Consider the following 20141-nt stretch of genomic DNA (forward strand, 5'->3'; position numbering starts at 1 on the left):
GTGCGTAAGAACAGCCCTTAGCCGTAGTATATTGGCCATATACCACACCTCATCGGGCCTTATTGCTTAATTATACCTCAGTGGCTTCAACACAGCGCACTCTATCAGTCCTCTAGTGTATATATAAATCATTGGATGTAGATCGGTAGCCAGGCAACTAGCCCACAGTAGGCCTTTATCATAATCTCTCCATAGCAGAGCTATCACTGGCTATGTAATGTTGATGGCCCCCTACTGGCAATATGTATTACAGACCGAAAAGGGACCTTATGCAAATCGAGGAAGTTTCAGTGATAATTTTTTGGTTGGTGTTTTCTCATAAATAAAGGATAATTAACATTTGGTCGGAAGACACGTGAAACTGTTCAGCAATTTACTTACTGATTTAAAAAGCTGCACTTACTTTGCCTCCATTGTGTAGTATGGCGAACATCTCTTATTTTACGTTGAGATCCAGCAGTTTGCACTCCAAGTTATCACCTGACCTGTGCTGCACTAGGTGTACATAACCTCCACTGCAGGTAGGCCAAACAGATTTTATCATGTCATCTCCGGACATAGCGATTTCTGGGTGAAAATGTGTTGTATTGAGCACTAGTAACCTACACATTAGCCTACAGGACATGGTTTGATGGACGGATGTCCACTCATTAGTTCTACAGCAGGTAGGCAGGCCGATAGTAGGCCTAAACAATGTTGGATAAAACATTCTGAAACATAGTGACATTTTTCTCAATTTTATGTAGCGTAGCCTATTTACTCTAAGAAAATCATCTCTGCAAGTGGCTGTCATGAGTATAGAACTTGTTATCCACGTATTTTACTCATGTGATGAGCATGCATTCATCTCAGTTAGCTAAAGAGTAGACCTGAGCAATTAAATAGAGTCAACTGTTACCAAAACATCACCAGTTATCTATAGCCTGAGTGACAGTCTGTTTCTCTTTTAGCCAAGTCCTTTATTGTGGTCCAGAAAACAAGGTGTATGTATGACAATAACAAAGGAGTTGTCTAAACCAGATACTTCCACCCATGCTACCCGGTATTACCATATTAACTGGACTCTAATAGTCATACTTGAGGTTGGATGCATACAGCCGTGGACTTTGAATAAGCTGATGTGACATATGATATAACAACTGAAGAACAGCATTCAAAGGAAGCTTTTAGTCACCTCATGCTCCGCCCCATTTTAGCAAATATGGCTTTGCATTGGATGCACGCACGGAAATAGTTTTGGTTTGAGAACAGTAGGGTTACAGATGCTGTGTAAGTGTATGAGTGTAGTGTGTGAGTATACACAGGCTTTCATTTCAAGCAGTGAGCTGTTACGATATGACAGGGGTCAGGTCTACACAGATACTATAACCTTTCACAAAAGTATAGCTCTGATTTACCGTATCAACATTTTAATTGTCTGAAAATTCTTCTGGAACTTTGAGAGTAGGATGGGGACAGTCTCTGATGACATTAGGAGGCTTTTGGAGGGTAATGTATATATATATATGTATATATATATATATTGTCTGTTTATTTTAAGCAGTAGTAGTTAATGTACTAATATTGTCATAAAGATGTAGTACTCAATCATATACTTAGTGAGCTTTTTGATATCTTTGACATTCTTCCGTATAACTAGTATCATTGTTCATAAGAGAACATCTTGTATAACATTACTGCTATATTTAGGCCTACTGATTCTTTTGAATTGTTAAAACAATGCCTGTAGAATTCAGTGATCTATGTTAAAACTCATCAAACAATCTGGATTTATACTACGCTATTATCTACAGTGGCGCTGTGAACTACTATACATATACCTTACTGTTGTTGCAAGTGCCTTATGGATATCCATCATAGATTGCAATCTGATTCACCCTGTAGTGACAACTGTTAATGTTCCCAAACATGAACACTGGCGTTTGTCATATTTGCATGTACTAGCAACCTCGGCCCTCTGACCAACATTTGCATATGTTAACGCCTTTAGGTAGTATTACAATTAAAGGAATAAAGAAATCTAAACAAGCGCTGTAGTTCAACTTGTTTTTCCTGTGCCAACATGAAAGATAACATTGTTTCTGAAATGCTCGTGACTTGGAATACAGTTTGTGATTAAATGTCCTGGTGGAAATTGTAACACAAAAGATAATTGAATGGTTTTGAGGCACTTAAAATTGTGTACATTTTTGGAAGAGTTGATGCTCTAGGTGATGAGACACAAAATATCCTATATGTATATGATGATATTTTATATGATGTCTTCTCAGGATTGTGATGTGCAGGTATAACATCTTTCTTCCTCTTATTAAATGTGTGACTTGCCTGACTTGTCTTTCAGACTGTGAGCTGTTTGTATCAGATATCCTACAGGACGAGAACCTCAGTAAACATGCCAAAGAAACACGGGACGTCCTACTTAATAACTTCAGGGTGGTCCACTCCAGGTACGTGGAAGTGCTGTTCCTCCCAGTTGGCCCCCTTTACCTCCCAATAAGAAACTTGTGTCACTTAAATCTTACATTAGATGTTCATATTTCCTGAGGCTTTTTGGATGATAGAACATTTTGATTTTAGAGGCTTATTTGTAGCTAGGTTTCCGTCCAATTGGCGACATATTTTCATATGAATATTCTAAAATCGGCATAAAGAAAAAATGCACATTTTCCCACCAGTGGTGTGTTACCACCAAACAGACTTGTTGAGGATAAAAATCAGTGTGTGATGATGTAGTGCACAGAAAATGTACTTTTTAGCTTAAGTTTTCTCGTATCGAATAAAAATCGAAAGTTCAATGTGTTTCCATCACATTTTCAAATATAACGATAGTTTTGTCACAAAAACTGTTGCGTTAAATAGCAAATCTCCTCTGTATACTTTGGTTTTGGCATGTGCGCTCTAGCCAACAGCTTGCAGATACAGTCAATAGTGTGCACCTGCAGCCCGTAATTTGGGGCGTTCCCCTTCGAGCATCCCATTGGTTCCTGCATTACCTTTATTGGCGGCTGGCATCCAACATTATTGTGCATTAACACCACCTACTGTGCTGGAGTCCTAACTTAAAAAATGATCAACATAAGTGTAAAGAGGGGTTCCTGCAGATGCAGGAATGCCCACATGCAGGGACGCCACCCAATTGCGGGCTGCAATTGTACCCTACTCGATACAGTCTATATGATGAGATTATTATGGATAAGAGCGAGAATATTTTTATTTTTCAAACGGCAGTCAAGCATCGATCATCATGTCACCAGAATCAGAAAGTAGCATCAAGGTCACTGTGCACTTTCATCACCCTGTGAAGTTCATTATAAATTATTTAATCTGTAGCCTAATAAACTGCATGGTTTCCTGTAGTGGGAGGACCACACACCATATCATCGTGTGACTCCAAGTTTACTTTGATATGATGGTTATTACATCAATATCTGCGCATAAAGGCTTCCACCGCCATTTCTCGCATAATTCATTTTTACTGACACAAAAAGATCCCACCATGACAAACGAACAAATGATTCGTCCACATTGATACATTTGTAACTAAACATCCTGTTTCCATCACAGCTGTTGTGATTTGTTTTTATATGGTAGGACTTTACTCGCATAAAAACTGTGGACGGAAATGTGGATTGTGAAACGAAAACGTGTAAGGAAGCACGACATGAAATGAATAGATAACTGTGATCTGAGATATCTGCACCAGAAACTAAGCCTTCGACTCTCTACTATGTGCATGGTAAAGGGTGCACTTGTTTGCAAGAGGTTGTCTTGTGGTCTGTGAAGCAGGAAGCCAAAGTAGGGTGTTTGAAGAAATTGGCAGAACTATAAACACCGAAAAACCTTAGAACCTACTTGTGTTATAATTAATTTGCAGTCTAAATTTAACTCATGTTCACTTTTATTTTGCAGAAATCCTCAGGAGTTTCCCTTCAGATGTAAGTGACTGCATATTTTACATCATAAAATGGTTGAATCCTTACTTGAGGTGTAACTTAGGCTATTTTGTGTGCATCTAATACTTTTCCTGTTTGCTTTTGAAAGTCCTCCCCCCTGGCCTCCCAACCCTGATGTTGTGTTGTTGCCCTTCTAGTTGAGTCCAGACAGGAGGACAGTTCAGATGACAACCAGAGCTCAAGTCTGGGCCGCTCGGCCCCCTCAGACGACCTGTCAGTGGCCTCTGACTACCAGGACGAGGGCTCTCCTGAGTGTGAGTAAAGGCTTGGTTTGTGTGTGCGTGTTCAATGCAACGTGCATATGTGTTAAAGGCCCAATGCAGTGAAAATTCAGATTTTCCTGTGTTTTCAAATAATATTGTTCAACAGCTGATGAAACTAACACTGTAAAAGTGTGAAACAATGTGATTAGTGTTATTTCCTGATAGTTGCTGGTTGAAAATAAATTTTACACAGGACCTTCCAATCAATAGGTTTTGCAGGGGTGGAGTGTTTGCTTGCCTGGTGACATCACCAGTCGCTATAAGTTAATAGAACATTAACAAAGACTATTTCAAACCCCTCTGCTAATATCAGCTAGTTTCCAGGTTACATATCCATCCCATTAGGCCCCTCCAATTAGGTCCCTCACTCAGACCACTCCCAGACAGTCCTAGCAAAAATCTTGCTTGAGAAATAGATTTTTGCTAAAAATCTATTTTTGTTTCATTTTGACCATTTTAATGGGAAACTATTACAGCAAGGTAATTAATTGTTACCCACAAATGATTTGATATTGAGATAAAAACAGCTGCATTGGGCCTTTAAGCATGTCAAGAGGGTGTTTGCTACATTATATTTGGGGTTTGTAAAGGGAAGATAGGGACTCTTGCTGTGCACTTTACCTGAATGATGTCAGTACATACAAGGGGTGTCAAGTAACAGCTTGCCCTCTAGTGGTTGGCTCTGCTGCACGAAGGGAGTGTTGGTGGGAATACTAGGGGTGAGGCTGGGGGGATTGTTCACACAGAACTGATAAGTGACCAAGAGCTCTCTCTAGTGGTGAGAGTAGTCTGGAGCCCACAGTGTATCCATCCGTGTGTACCGGGAGAGGCAGAGGTGTTAGTCAGTTTCTCTTAGATCAGCCCACACAGAGTGTGCCTTGTAGCTCGAGGCTAATGAGGTGATTGAATAACCCTTACCCTGCTCTCCATTCCCAACTCAGTTTGAAATACAACACTGTACCTGAGAGGCCATGTGTGTTCCATCTCTCTCCCTTTATCAGTCTGTCTGTCTGTCTGTCTGTCTCTCTCTCTCTCTCTCTCTCTATCTTTAGTTATATGAGACATGGTAGTACTTGACTGGTTATTCAAAAGTGGCACAGTGGCTCACCTAGAGCCTTGGGTGTCCCATGCACTCAGTGGGTGTCATACCATGACATAGATGATGGGCATCAGTTTCTGTAACTTCCTATGTATAACTTCTCCACTTTATGAATTTAGCATGTTGCAATATCTATTTTCAAATGTCTGTTTGACACATTGAATGATTATTAAAATATAAAGATACACCATTATGTAACAAATGCAAAGCTATGCAGGCCTGTGCTTTTTCCTCATTTGTTTCCTGAATGAACTGTGTCCTCACCAAAGGGCAGCTGGAGTTCATAGTTCACTGTCTGTTCACTACCCAGAGTAAATGACAGATATGGCTTTACTCGCTTTGCAGGGCAGTCCATTTCTAAGGAAGAGGGTGTGTGTGAAAATAATGAAATGATGAGCCAATGGAATCAATGACATTTTAGAACATGTATTCATTGTTTAATTACAGAAGCTGGATATGCGCAGTGTTGGAGAGTAGTGAACTACATGTAGTTCAACTAGTAATTTAACTACATTTTGCAGTAGCTTGGTGGTAGTTCAACTAAATTCAAATCTAGGTAGTGTTTTCAGTAGTTAATTACTTTTTTTGCCATGTAGGGGTGTTTAGCTAACTACTGGAACAACAACTTTTAATATAAATAAAATATGGGTGAAGTAGGCTATAATTTCCTTTCTTTTTCAGCATCAGACCTGCCTAATTCTCACTTGAAACATTGTTTTTATGTTTAGTAGGCTAAATTACACATTCTCTTAACATATGACCCCAAAGTTCTTGCAGTTCTTGCAATTTATGGTCTATGACATTTCAGATTTACATATGATAACTTTTTGCGAAGTGGTTTGGATGTAGTGAACTACTTCTTCAAAGTAACTTTAGTTAAGAAAACTATATTTTTCGTCAGGGTAGCTTTAGTGTAGCTTAACTACTTTCGGTGTGAAGTAATTGGTAGTTTCGTAAACTATCTTTTCAGGGTAGATTCCCCAACACTGGATATGCGTCACTGATTTTAGTAGTATGGACCTTCCAGTCACCCAAACCACAAAGGCCTATATTAGGTCAACTTTTAACTCAGTAAAAATCCAAAAGGCAATCGCACATCTGAGCTATCTTTGTTGCAGGTGCATGGAAACAGTTGAATAAGATGAGAAAAAAGAAGAAACCAGCACACTGCTCTTGCTAGTATCACTGCTCTTTATTAAGCTTTACGTATCGGCCTCAAGGCCTTCGTTAGAGCTTTTGTGAGTGTTTTTAATTTGCACCCTTATGTAGACATTGCTCCACCCACATCCGTTCAATGCATATTTTTTCTCAACTCAGTAAAAATCCCAGATTTTTCTAATGGATTTTAGCCTTATGAGAATAATAAACAATATAATTGCAAAAGATAACCTATATACAATAGAACAAAGTCCAGGGATTGAAAGAACAGCAGGAAGTAAGTATAGGAAAATTGATGTTATGGGTTCAGTTTGTTCCGCTATGTAGAGGAGACCCATGACACTCAGTAGGTATTTGACATGGGAATTGACTGCCTCTATTTCTCTGCTCCCTAACCTGAGTGTTGAATAAGTGTATTCGGTGTAGTCGCCGACACAGCGCCCAGTGTTGTTTCACTAAATGGCCTGGCCTGTTGTCTCCAGTGGACTGGCTGACACCAGATTTGTAATGGCTGACAGGAACAGATGGACCCTCTATTGTTTGCCTCCATGTCTGCATGGTAATGTGAACTGCGTTTCACCCGTCGACCACACAGATGACCTGACCGTGCCTGCAGCCTCACGCCCAGTCTGGTTGACAACAGCCCCCATCACCACCCAGCACTCCTCCAGTGTGAGGAGGACTTGGGAAGCGGAGGGAGGGAAGTAGGAGATGGGGGTCGAAGTACTATGAGTCTTGGCATGCCGTTTTGCAGGGTCAAGTTTACGATCTGTCTTAAAAGAAGTATAGGGATGGCGTGTTTGTTTTGTGGTGATTGGGTGGTAGCTGAGGTGATGACAGTATTTGTATCAGACCATTGTATCAGCAGCGGCCAGAGGAGATTGGGTTTTGATACTGTATCTCTGCTTCCACAATGTTTTTGTAGTCATAATGATTGTGTTCATATATTGTTATCTCCTATATTTGTTCAGGTGTGTAGAAAATATGTGATTATTAATTTAGTAAAACATCAAACATAGTGGTCCTCTGTAGCTCAGCTGGTAGAGCACGGCGCTTGTAACGCCAGGGTAGTGGGTTCGATCCCCGGGACCACCCATACACAAAAATGTATGCACGCATCACTGTAAGTCGCTTTGGATAAAAGCGTCTGCTAAATGGCATATTATTATGTTTCATAGTGCACATATTTATTATTGAAGGCATACTTGACCTGTTCAAGCCGAAATGAACTCCAACTCTCAAACTGATATCTCACATAATGATTAGTGTCTGTTTATTGATCCCATTGATTGATATGATCTATTGACGAACATGTCTGAGTGGTGAGAAAGGTCTGTTCGTTAGAAGCAGGGGTAGGCAGCGCTACTGTGTAGTATCAGATAATGTAGGTGGCCTGGGCCCTTGTGTCTGCTGACTGATAGAGATCAGAGACAATGGGCAGCAGGCCACAGCTCTGCCAGTGCCAACACTATTTCCTGCATCAATTTTCGGCCAATAGGAAAAAGGCCAAGATAAACATTTTGGATTTGAAATAGTCATTTTAGTTCAATTGTATCAAATGTTTCTTACATTGGGTCAAGATAATGTAAATCTAGAATTTGAATTGCCAAAGAGTGTGCTAAAGTAACATTTTTGTGTTTTGATTGGTATAATTTAGTTCGGAAAGAGTTCAAAAGGTGTGCTTTTAATGATATTATGCTATCAATTATAACTATGCTATCCAGAACAAAATTAGGTTCGTGGGTAGTATACAGTATCTAAAGATGCACCTGCCCCAGTCAAAGATAACGCAGGACTAAATAAATAAAGAGATTTGTGGGGTTGTGGCTAGACCTTGAATGGCCTCTGTGTACTAAGTGCTTTTAGTGGAGGAAGCTGTTAAACCTAAACTTGGATGGAAAATTACTGAGGATAATAGTGGATGATATTGCCACTCATTTTTGCCATGTCTTCAATTTAAGCCTACTAGAAAGTATGTGCCCTCAGGCCTGGAGGGAAGCAAAAGTCCTTCCGCTACCTAAGAATAGTAAAGCCCCCTTTATTGGCTCAAATAGCCGACCAATCAGCCTGTTACCAACCCTTAGTAAACTTTGGGGAAAAAATAGTGTTGACCAGATACAATGCTATTTTACAGTAAACAAATTGACAACAGACTTTCAGCAGGCTTATAGGGAAGGACATTCAACAAGCACAGCATTTACACAAATTACTGATGATTGGCTTAGAGAAATTGATGATAAAAAGTTTGTGGGGGCTGTTTTGTTAGAATTCAGTGCGGCTTTTGACATATTCGATCATATTCTGCTGCTGGAAAAACGTATGTGTTATGGCTTTACACCCCCTGCTATATTGTGGATAAAGAGTTACCTGTCTATCAGAACACAGGGGGTGTTCTTTAATGGAAGCCTCTACAACATAATCCAGGTAGAATCAGGAATTCTCCAGGGCAGCTGTCTAGGCCCCTTACTTTTTTCAATCTTTACTAACGCTTTGAGTAAAGCCAGTGTGTCTGTGTATGCGGATGACTCAACACTATACACGTCAGCTACTACAGCAACTGAAATGACTGCAACACTTAACAAAGAGCTGCAGTTAGTTTTAGAATGGGTGGCAAGGAATAAGTTAGTCCTAAGATATTTCTAAAACTAAAAGCATTGTATTTGGGACAAATCATTCACTAAACCTCAACTAAATCTTGTAATGAATAATGTGGAAATTGAGCAAGTTGAGGTGACTAAACTGCTTGGAGTAACCCTGGATTGTAAACTGTCATGGTCAAAACATATTGATACAACAGTAGCTAAAATGGGGAGAAGTCTGTCCATAAAGCGCTGCTCTGCCTTCTTAACAACATTATCAACAAGGCAGGTCCTACAGGCCCTAGTTCTGTCGCACCTGGACTACTGTTCAGTCGTGTGGTCAGGTTCCACAAAGAGGGACTTAGGAGAATGACAATTGGCTCAGAACAAATGTACACGGGGAGCTAACATGAATGATATGCATGTCAATCTCTCATGGCTCAAAGTGGAGGAGAGATTGACTTCATCACTACTTGTTTTTGTAAGAAGTGTTGAATGCACCGAACTGTCTGTTTAAACTACTAGCACACAGCTTGGACACCCATGCATACCCCACAAGACAAGCCACCAGAGGTCTCTTCACAATCCCCAAGTCCAGAACAGACTATGGGAGTCGCACAGTACTATATAAAGCCATGACTACATGGAACTCTATTCCACATCAGGTAACTGATGCAAGCAGTAGAATCAGATTGAAAAAACCCAGATACAAATCTTATGGAATAGCGGGGACTGTGAAAAGAGACACACACACACAGGTACAGACACGCATACACGCACACACACGCTAGCAGACACACTCTACACACGTACATTGTAATATTGTTGTATGGTGGTATTATACATTTTGTATTGTAGACATGTAGTGGTGTAATAATGTAATATGATGTACTATTTTATCTTTTGTTTATGTGTAATGTAAGTGCCTTAATGTGTTTGGACCCCAGGAAGAGTAGCAGCTAATGGGGATCCCTAATAAATGCAAATACAAAAATACCTCAGATACAGATTATCTTCACTGAATCAGCTACAGTACTTAGCAATTATGTGAGAAACAGACCTGGCTCTCCCTGTGAGTGGTCATGTTGTCAATCCACTCAATGAACTTCTGACCCCTGGCCTCTTGGCTGGTCAACCTGTGACCTGTCAGAAACCATTAGCCTCGTCTATAATATTGACCTGGCTGTCAATAGTAACTCCACAGATCTAAGTTTCTTTTGACTTGGAAATACCCACCCTTCAGAATACAGAGCTGCCGGGAGATTCCTTTTCCAGTGTTCATTGGTGCATGGATTTCAAGTCACTCATGCTACTCATTTGCAGGATGCACAGAACATGTTAATTTTTTCCTTTCTCCTTCACTCTCTCATTTTCCCTCGCTCTTCTCCTCTGCTGTAGTCAAGAGACACATTACAAGACTGGAACAGGCTCGGCATGATGCTGGCCCTGCCATCAGGGTTCAAAAGTTCACACTATTCCCCTGGGGCAACTGTGCTGCTGCAGATGCTGATAGTTTTTTCTTTCTCTCCCTGCTCCTTTTCTCCCACTCGCTCTCCTTCTGCGCCGTCTCTCCCTGTTTTGACTATTAATCTCCAACACTCTCTCTCACTCACGCTGCCTGGCAAGAGGAAAGGACTGCTTGAAGGGGGGATTTGGACGTCTTTAACTGAGGGGCATCCATCACTCCTCGCCCACACTACAAGCTCTGCCATGTTGTTTTCTGGCACCTTCTGTAAAAAGCTATTTTGTTTCAGATTTCTCCTTAATTTCCTTTGTTTAGATGTTTTTCTGGTGTAAGTCTTTGGTAAAACACACAGAGAAAACAGGGCAGTGAGAATGTCGACATGTAACAGTCTACATTAGGGGTGTCAAACACATTCTTCCCCGGGGGCCGCATTCAATCTTCGACGAGGTCCTGAAGGCAGCACTGAAAATGTGTTATATTTCCTCGCTGTCAAAATTAGCAAAATACATAGTTTTGGGAATTTTTCATGCTCCCTGACTGTTTAGTGATTTTTTTGCGAGCTGGACACAGTAAAAAAAACTGTATGAATGTAGGTCCATTAAAATTTTTGCACAGTTTCGATTTGGTTTTAGTAATTTTAAAGTATTTTGAGTTCGTTTTCCCCCAGCAATTTTTTTCTCTCACATGTTTTTAATTTTTTTACTCAAACCCCCCGTGGGCTGATTTGGACCCCAGATCCGGGCCGCGGGCCATATGTTTGACACCCCTGGTCTACATAGACAGCATGCAGAGTGGGAAGCCCGGGCTGGGTGGTTCTAATCTCCCCCTTAGTTTTGCTATTTGTCTGTGACATTGAAAGCAATCACATGCGCTGGGTTCACCCAGAGGTTAGCCTTCCCAGGTACCTCCTGCATTCACCCCCTTGCCTCTCCCCCCTCCTGTCTTGCAAATTAGAATTTGATTTTTCTCTCCACTTGAATCAATTTCTGGAGATGAATCAAGTTTTGATGCCAAGCCCAGGTGGCCTGCTGATTTCTTAGGGTAATAAATGGAGAGTAGAGAGATGTGTTGGCCTGTGCAAAGACAGTGACACGACAGCTTCCAAGGCCTCTGGGATTCCTTTGTTTAATTGTAGCTTTAATGTAGCACTTTGAGGTCATTAACATGCCCTTGTGGAGTTATTTGAGGATGCTGAGTTGGATGCATCCCTCTTGTTCATCAGGGATACCAATCGCCAATCGCACTGTGTGTGCCAGCGTGACAGGGTTGCCTGTACATGTGCCTGTACTTTGTGAGCAGATTGCTTATCTCCAATGGAAATGATCTCCAATGATTTATTGTAGCCTGTATTGTAACTTAGCCTTATCTCAGGGAAAAGTGTGTGATCACTCTGTGTGGAAAAGAACACACCCAATCCTGGAACAACACAGTGGTTAATATATATATATATTTTTATACATACATACATACATACATACATACATACATACATACATACATACATACATACATACATACATACAGTTGAAGTCGGAAGTTTACATACACCATAGCCAAATACATTTAAACTCAGTTTTTCACAATTCCTGACATTTAAACCTAGTAAAACTTTGCTGTCTTAGGTCAGTTAGGATCACCACTTTATTTTAAGAATGTGAAATGTCAGAATAATAGTAGAGAGAATTATTTATTTGAGCTTTTATTTATTTCATCACATTCCCAGTGGGTCAGAAGTTTACATACACTCAATTAGTATTTGGTAGCATTGCCTTGAAATTGTTTAACTTGGGTCAAACGTTTCGGGTATCCTTCCACAAGCTTCCCACAATAAGTTGGGTGAATTTTGGCCCTTTCCTCCTGACAGAGCTGGTGTAACTCAGTCAGGTTGGTAGGCCTCCTTGCTCGCACACACTTTTTCAGTTCTGTTTTCATCTTCTATAGGATTGAGGTCAGGGCTTTTGTCACGTTTGTTGATTGAAGGCTCGGACCAAGGTGCAGCGTGGTAGGCGAACATATTAATTTATTAAATGAAACACACAAAACAACAAAATACACACAAACGTAAAGTTCTGCAGTCTACATTTACATTACATTTTACATTTTAGTCATTTAGCAGACGCTCTTATCCAGAGCGACTTACAGTTAGTGAATACATATTTTTTTTATACTGGCCCCCCGTGGGAATCGAACCCACAACCCTGGCGTTGCAAACGCCATGCTCTATCAACTGAGCTACATCCCTGCCGGCCATTCCCTCCCCTACCCTGGACGACGCTGGGCCAATTGTGCGCCGCCCATGAGTCTCCCGGTCGCGGCCGGCTGCGACAGAGCCTGGATTCGAACCAGGATCTCTAGTGGCACAGCTAGCACTGCGATGCAGTGCCTTAGACCACTGCGCCACTCAGGAGTTACAAAGCAACCATACAAAAACAAGATCCCACAAACTAAGGTGGGAAAAAGGCTGCCTAAGTATGATCACCAATCAGAGACAACGATAGACAGCTGCCTCTGATTGGGAACCATACCCAGCCAACAGAGAAATAGAAAAACTAGAATGCCCACCCAAATCACACCCTGACCTAACTAAATAGAGAATAAAAGGGATATCTAAGGTCAGGGTGTGACAGCTTTGTGATGGCCACTCCAAAACCTTGACTTTGTTGTCCTTAAGCCATTTTGCCACAACTTTGGAAGTATGCTTGGGGTCATTGTCCATTTGGAAGACCCATTTGCGACCAAGCTTTAACTTCCTGACTGATGTCTTGAGATGTTGCTTCAATATATTCACATAATTTTCCTTCCTCATGATGCCATCTATTTTGTGAAGTGCACCAGTCCCTCCTGCAGCAAAGCACCCCCACAGCATGATGATGCCACCCCTGTGCTTCACGGTTGGTATGGTGTTCTTCTGCTTGCAAGCACCCCCTTTTTCCTCCAAACATAAAGATGGTCATTATGGCCAAACAGTTCTATTTTTGTTTCATCAGACCAGAGGACATTTCTCCAAAAAGTACGATCTTTGTCCCCATGTGCAGTTGCAAACTGTAGTCTGGCTTTTTTATGGCGGTTTTGGAGCAGTGGCTTCTTCCTTGCTGAGCGGCCTTTCAGGTTATGTCGATATAGGACTCGTTTTACTGTGGATATAGATACTTTTGTACCGGTTTCTTCCAGCATCTTCACAAGGTCCTTTGCTGTTGTTCTGGGATTGATTTGCACTTTTCGCACCAAAGTACGTTTATCTCTAGGAGACAGAACGCGTCTCCTTCCTGAGCGGTATGACGGCTGCGTGGTCCCATGGTGTTTATACTTGCATACTATTGTTTGTACAGATTAACGTGGTACCTTCAGGCATTTGGAAATTGCTCCCAAGGATGAACCAGACTTGTGGAGGTCTACAATTTGTTTTCTGAGGTCTTGGCTGATTTCTTTAGATTTTCCCATGATGTCAAGCAAAGAGGCACTGAGTTTGAAGGTAGGCCTAGAAATACATCCACAGGTACACCTCCAATTGACTCAAATTATGTCAATTAGCCTATCAGAAGCTTCTAAAGCCATGACATCATTTTCTGGAATTTTCCAAGCTGTTTAAAAGGCACAGTCAACTTAGTGTATGTAAACTTCTGACCCACTGGAATTGTGATACAGTGAATTATAAGTAAAATAATCTGTCTGTAAACAATTGTTGGAAAAATTACTTGTGTCATGCACAAAGTAGATGTCCTAACAGACTTGCCAAAACTATAATTTGTTAACAAGACATTTGTGGAGTGGTTGAAAAACAAGTTTTAATGACTCCAACCTAAATGTATGTAAACTTCTGACTTCAACTGTATACAAATCGAGCTCTTTGGCATCAACTCAACTCGCCGTGTTTGGAGGAGGAGGAATGCTGCCTATGACCCCAAGAACACCATTATGCTTTGGGGGTGTTTTTCTGCTAAGGGGACAGGACAACTTCACCGTATCAAAGGGACGATGGATGGGGCCATGTACCGTCAAATCTTGGGTGAGAACCTCCTTCCCTCAGCCAGGGCATTGAAAATGGGTCGTGGATGGGTATTCCAGCATGACAATGACCCAAAACACACGGCCAAGGCAACAAAGGAGTGGCTCAAGAAGAAGCACAGTCTCCTAGCCAGTCTCCAGACCTTAAGCCCATAGAAAATCTGTGGAGGGAGCTGAAGGTTCGAGTTGCCAAACGTCAGCATCAAAGCCTTAATGACTTGGAGAAGATCTGCAAAGAGGAGTGGAACAAAATCCCTCCTGAGATGTGTGCAAACCTGGTGGCCAACTACAAGAAACGTCTGACCTCTGTGATTGCCAACAAGGGATTTGCCACCAAGTACTAAGTAATGTTTTGCAGAGGGGTCAAATACTTATTTCCCTCATTAAAATGCAAATCAATTTATAACATTTTTGACATGCGTTTTTCTGGATTTTGTTGTTGTTATTCTGTCTCTCACTGATCAAATAAACCTACCATTAAAAGTATAGACTGATCATGTCTTTGTCAGTTGGCAAATGTACAAAATCAGCATATTTGAGATTCTTCAAATAGACACCCTTTGCCTTGATGACAGCTTTGCAAACTCTTGGCATTCTCTCAATCAGTGGGCAAACATACAAATCAGCAGGGGATCAAATACTTTTTTCCCTCACTGTATATGTTGAATTGAAATGCTCAAAATTATAAATGCATTTATATTTTCATATAACTGCACATGATTCATGCCACAATGAAATTGCAACGTTAAAATGAAAATCGAAAATCGTTAATGGTAAACAGAAAATGGCAAATGTTAACAGAAAATCGTAAATGTAATTAGCAAAGGGAAATGGAAAGTGGCTGTTTTCATTTTCCAACTGTCCAATTTTTCTATTTTCACTTTCAAAGTGTATGCAAATTACTTACTCATCACATGTGGGTTGTGGGTAGTCACCGAACCACTTCTTCCTGGTTAGTTGTTTGCATGATGAGTAACCTTGCCTCATACCTGAAGAGTTGCATTGGCTATAGGCTTTGGTTTAGTGGACTAATGTGCTCTTCTGATGTGCAGAAGACCGTTGCTCAAACCCTGTTTGTTATATTTGTCATGTGGCTCAGATGGGTCTCTGTGAGGAGGAGGTCAAAGGATGGTGAATTGTAACTGAGGTGATTCAGTGACCACACATGCATGATTAGTAGGCCTAACCTTGCCTGAGATCTGAAGAGTTACATTCGCTCCCCGAATCAATGCTAGGCTTCAGCTTAGCAGGTCTATGCTTTTCTAGTGCGCGGGAGACCTGCGTCGGTTCGCACCCTGTGTGTTGGTTACACTAATTTAAAATCAATGTACAGAAGCCCGGCATGGCTAGGATGTACTAATTCATGGGGGTGTAGTATTGCTCTTTTAGTTCACACCTCCAAGAAGCAATTTGCATACACTTTGAACATTAAAATGGAAATTGAAAGAGAAAATGCATTTCTCTTTTTCCTTTTACCATTTATTATTTTTATTAAAAAATTGTTTACCATTTCCAATTTAACCATTTTCTATGTTCATTTTAACTTTGCAATTTAATTGTGGCATGAATCATTTGCACTGACATGAAAATAAAATGCATTGATTATTTTCACATTCCTATTTAGCATTTAAATGCCCAAACCAAATTATTTTCAGCCTACGTTTCGTTTCAGGACTGGGTTTTATTTGAATGTTACCACCCACAAGCATTGTTTATTAATCAGAAACAGCTACAAAGCTATTCTTCTTCGCGACTGAGATGAGCCAAACAGCCTTGTGTCCACTTGGCCGCCTGAGCCATGGAGCAAATTAAAATAGGTGGTGCAAATTTGTTGAATGGTTTTGACAACTAACGTTTTGTTTATCTACACACTCTACTGCTTTGATTGGTGTAACGTTAGCTAGACACCACAAGTGTCTATCCAGATAATGAAAAGGCACCCGCGAAAGAAAATTAAAGGAACTTATAGTTACATGTCTTGCGGCATGCATGATCATGAGCAAAGTCATTTTAGCCTATCTTTTCACTTCCCCTGTGAGAACCATGAGCGCAGATGACTTGGCTTTGCTGTATTTTAGCCGAAGCTTGCAAGTAGCCTACCTACCAAAGGTTGCATCATTCATTACAATATAGAAAAACTCATATCAGCTATCTTTCAATAGTTATCCATATTACCAGAGCTTCATCTTATTCTTTCTAATTATTTCTATGGCGGATTCGCAATTTATGGAAGATAACAATAGATGGGGAAGTCAAAGATAGGCCAGTGGTTTCCATCTGTGGCAAAGTATTCCCTAAATCCTTTAAACATTACATTTTCGAACTGTCACTGATCACCCACCATAACCGCAAGGCAGCAGTATTATATTGTATTCTGTACAGACTTCCTTCTTTTCACTCTGTCATTTAGGTTAGTATTGTGGAGTAAATACAATGTTGTTGATCCATCCTCAGTTTTCTCCTATCACAGCCATTAAACTCTGTAACTGTTTTAAAGTCACCATTGGCCTCATGGTGAAATCCCTGAGCGGTTTCCTTCTTCTCCGACAACTGAGTTAGGAAGGAAGCCTGTATCTTTGTAGTGACTGGGTGTATTGATACACCATCCAAAGTGTAATTAATAACTTCACCATGCTCAAAGGGATATTTAATGTCTGCTTTTTACATGTTTACCCATCTACCAATAGGTGATCTTTGCGAGGCATTGGAAAACCTCCCTGGTCTTTTGTGGTTGAATCTGTGTTTGAAATTCCCTGCTTGGCTGAGGGACCTTACAGATTAAATGAATGTGTGGGGTACAGAGATGAGGTAGTCATTCAAAAATCACGTTAAACACTGTTATTACACAGAGTGAGTCCATGCAAAGTATTATGTGACTTGTTAAACACATTTGACTCCTGAACTTATTTAGGCTTGCCATAAAAAAGGGGTTGAATACTTATTGATTCAAGACATTTCAGTTTTTCATTTGCAAACATTTCTAAAAACATAATTCCACTTTGACATTATGGGGTATTGTGTGTAGGCCAGTGACTAAAACATATATTTTTAATCCATTTTAAATTCAGGCTGTAACACAACAAAATGTGGAAAAAATCTATGCTTTCTGAAAGCAGTATATATGGCTCTGGTTTCAGCTCTGTGGTAAGAATGATTGTTTAGGCCATAATTTACATATTTCTGACAGTGGACACATCTTGATTTTATTTTACTATATTTTAATTAAATTTTCCTTTGGCAAATGCTATAAATATTCCCTCATTCTGAATTTATACAGTATTGGCCTACTACAACAATCTACTTACAAACTGACATGTTAGATTCAATATAATGTAATGCCGATTTTGTTTTCAAATTATGATATTGATTTTAATCAATTGGTCTAAATGCAAGGTCATCCTTTCCTTGTTGGTGAAAAAAAAAACGATTGTTCTACATTAAATAAATAGCAAATAAACAATGTACATTATCTTCTACTAGTTTTAGCCCTTGTTTCTCATCAAATAACATGTATTGGTACATTATCATGGCTAATAATGATCAATATTTCCCCACAAATTTAAGAATCACTGAGGTTTTGATTAGACAGATGACATGATCAAGGAAATATTAAAGTTCTAGACATTTCCCCCCATATTGGCTGGCTGATAAATCTTAATTTAGATTTGTATGTAAACAACAACAAAAAATATATTATTTTATATTTCCATAGAAAAACATTGTATTGCATTCGGAAGCAGTGACTGTAGGTTATGTCTTATATATAAGATCACTCAATCAATTTCGCTATAATAGCCTCTATCAAAACATACAATTAGTAAGGCAATTATTATCTCATCCAAAATGGCTTTAATTGTAATTTTTTTATGGTCAATTATACGTTAATCCCAGGTTTAGCTTACTTTGAATTTTTTGTTACTACTTCTCAGCTACCCACAATGTTAGCGCAAAACAATTGCACTTTGCTTCCTGATGTAAATGAGGCAACTGCCAATATGTATGCCATCTGAATCCCTATTTTTGTATTTATTCCCACTCTATGCGACCTAGATTTATACATTTTCATCCAAAACTCCCTCATTGATTTGCTATTGTATTCAGTGTTTTATCACAGATGGACAAACTCTCCTGTGGGCTGTGCTCCTCCATTGTTGGTATTTATATCCCGACTGTAGTTTTTCCAAGTGTCAGTGAGGCGGCTGAAAGCCATCCCCTGTGATTAGAGGATAATTTTATCTGCAGTTAAGCATTTGAATAGTGGTTCTAAATCTATGAGAGGGCATTTAGGGCGTTGGAGTCACTCCTTATGGCTGCCCAGTGGGAACCCCATGTCACATCGCAGTAAGATTTTTCCCTCTGCCCCTGAACACTGGCACATGGAATGTGAAAGCAGCAGAGCCTGGCAGGACTGACACAATATTTTCTCCTGCACAGAGGCACAGAAAGGAAAGAGATCTGCTCCCTCTCATAGCCATTGGCCTACACAGAGGTTAATATTTTTTTTCTGCTTTGTATTATTTGACCTCTTGTTGCTATCACAATACCGATACATAACATACTGTACATTCTATTTACATAATTAAAACATGGACCTCTACTAATGTAATGTATGCTTTTGCTCAGATGCGTACATTACCAGATTGATTCTATATGCTCTGCATATCGATGAGTGAAATCCTAATCAGATCAGTGGTTGGAGTTGGGGGCAGGGAGGACATTTGGTCTTTAACCTCAGAGCCTCTCTGTGTCTCTCCTCCTCCCACTGACGGTGGCTTTGTGGAGGGATACACACACAGGGAAGGAGGCTCTCCTACTGTAATGAGGAGAAATGTCTCCATTTAGCCTGGACTGTGTGCAGATGGAGTGCTGCGCAGGGTGAGGGTGCACTGAGTGGATCCTTTTTCCTAATTAAGGACAGTGTCGGAGGGGGTCACACTGTCGCTCTGTCTTCCAAAGCAGCATTCCTCCCTCTCACTCCGTCCCCCAGGCCTGGGGAGCCACCCTCTGCCTTCTGGTTCACCTCATCACCAGGGTTCACACAGAGGTCAGGTCTTGGCCCTGTTTTATCTCTACTCCGACTCAGTGCAGTATCTTTCTCAGCAAAAGGCACAGGGAAGAGGCTAGTGCTAGGGATCCAAGGACTACTGAGGAGAAACAGTGTGGTTCCTATCCTAATCCTCCCCCTGTAAGAGGTGTCTCATCAATTCAGCTGCTCTACTAACCCACCGGAACCAGCTTGAACCGTTCCAGGACACACCTATTTTGGCTCACCTAAAACTGATTAGGAGAAAGTCCATTCCTGGATAGGATGGTTAGCAGCTGTATATGGCAAGGCCCTCCAGGTAGCGATGAGTAATTTAACCCAGGTTATGTTGACACCTACCCAGGGTAGTTTCAAATTGAGCCAACACACTGAGTCTGGGCATCACCCTGCACACCAGGCAAGGCCACCTCCAGATTTTAATGTTACTCAACGTAAATAACTGACAGCCTCTTTACACCATTTATTGTTTTTATAACATCTTTGTTGCATTATGGCAATATAGATATAATATAATGTGTTCGTCCTCCCACCTACCATTTGCCTTCATTATGATTCACTCTCTAGCCAGCCTCTGA

At 40.5% G+C, this 20141-nt stretch overlaps 1 protein-coding gene across 1 annotated transcript in view; it reads left to right on the top strand.

Moving 5' to 3' along the window:
* The first annotated feature begins 1238 nt into the window (after positions 1-1238).
* LOC311100771 (src kinase-associated phosphoprotein 1-like) overlaps positions 1239-20141 on the top strand; it is a 47286-nt gene continuing 28383 nt past the window's right edge. The window contains exons 1-4 of the mRNA XM_084141733.1: positions 1239-1488; positions 2342-2447; positions 3910-3935; positions 4091-4207. Of these exons, the coding sequence (XP_083997859.1) occupies positions 1449-1488; positions 2342-2447; positions 3910-3935; positions 4091-4207 (289 nt within the window). The 5' untranslated portion in view covers positions 1239-1448. The remainder of the gene's footprint in view (positions 1489-2341; positions 2448-3909; positions 3936-4090; positions 4208-20141) is intronic.

The sequence above is a fragment of the Coregonus lavaretus genome (genome assembly GCF_964263955.1).
Source record: "Coregonus lavaretus genome assembly, chromosome: 25".
NCBI lineage: Eukaryota > Metazoa > Chordata > Actinopteri > Salmoniformes > Salmonidae > Coregonus > Coregonus lavaretus.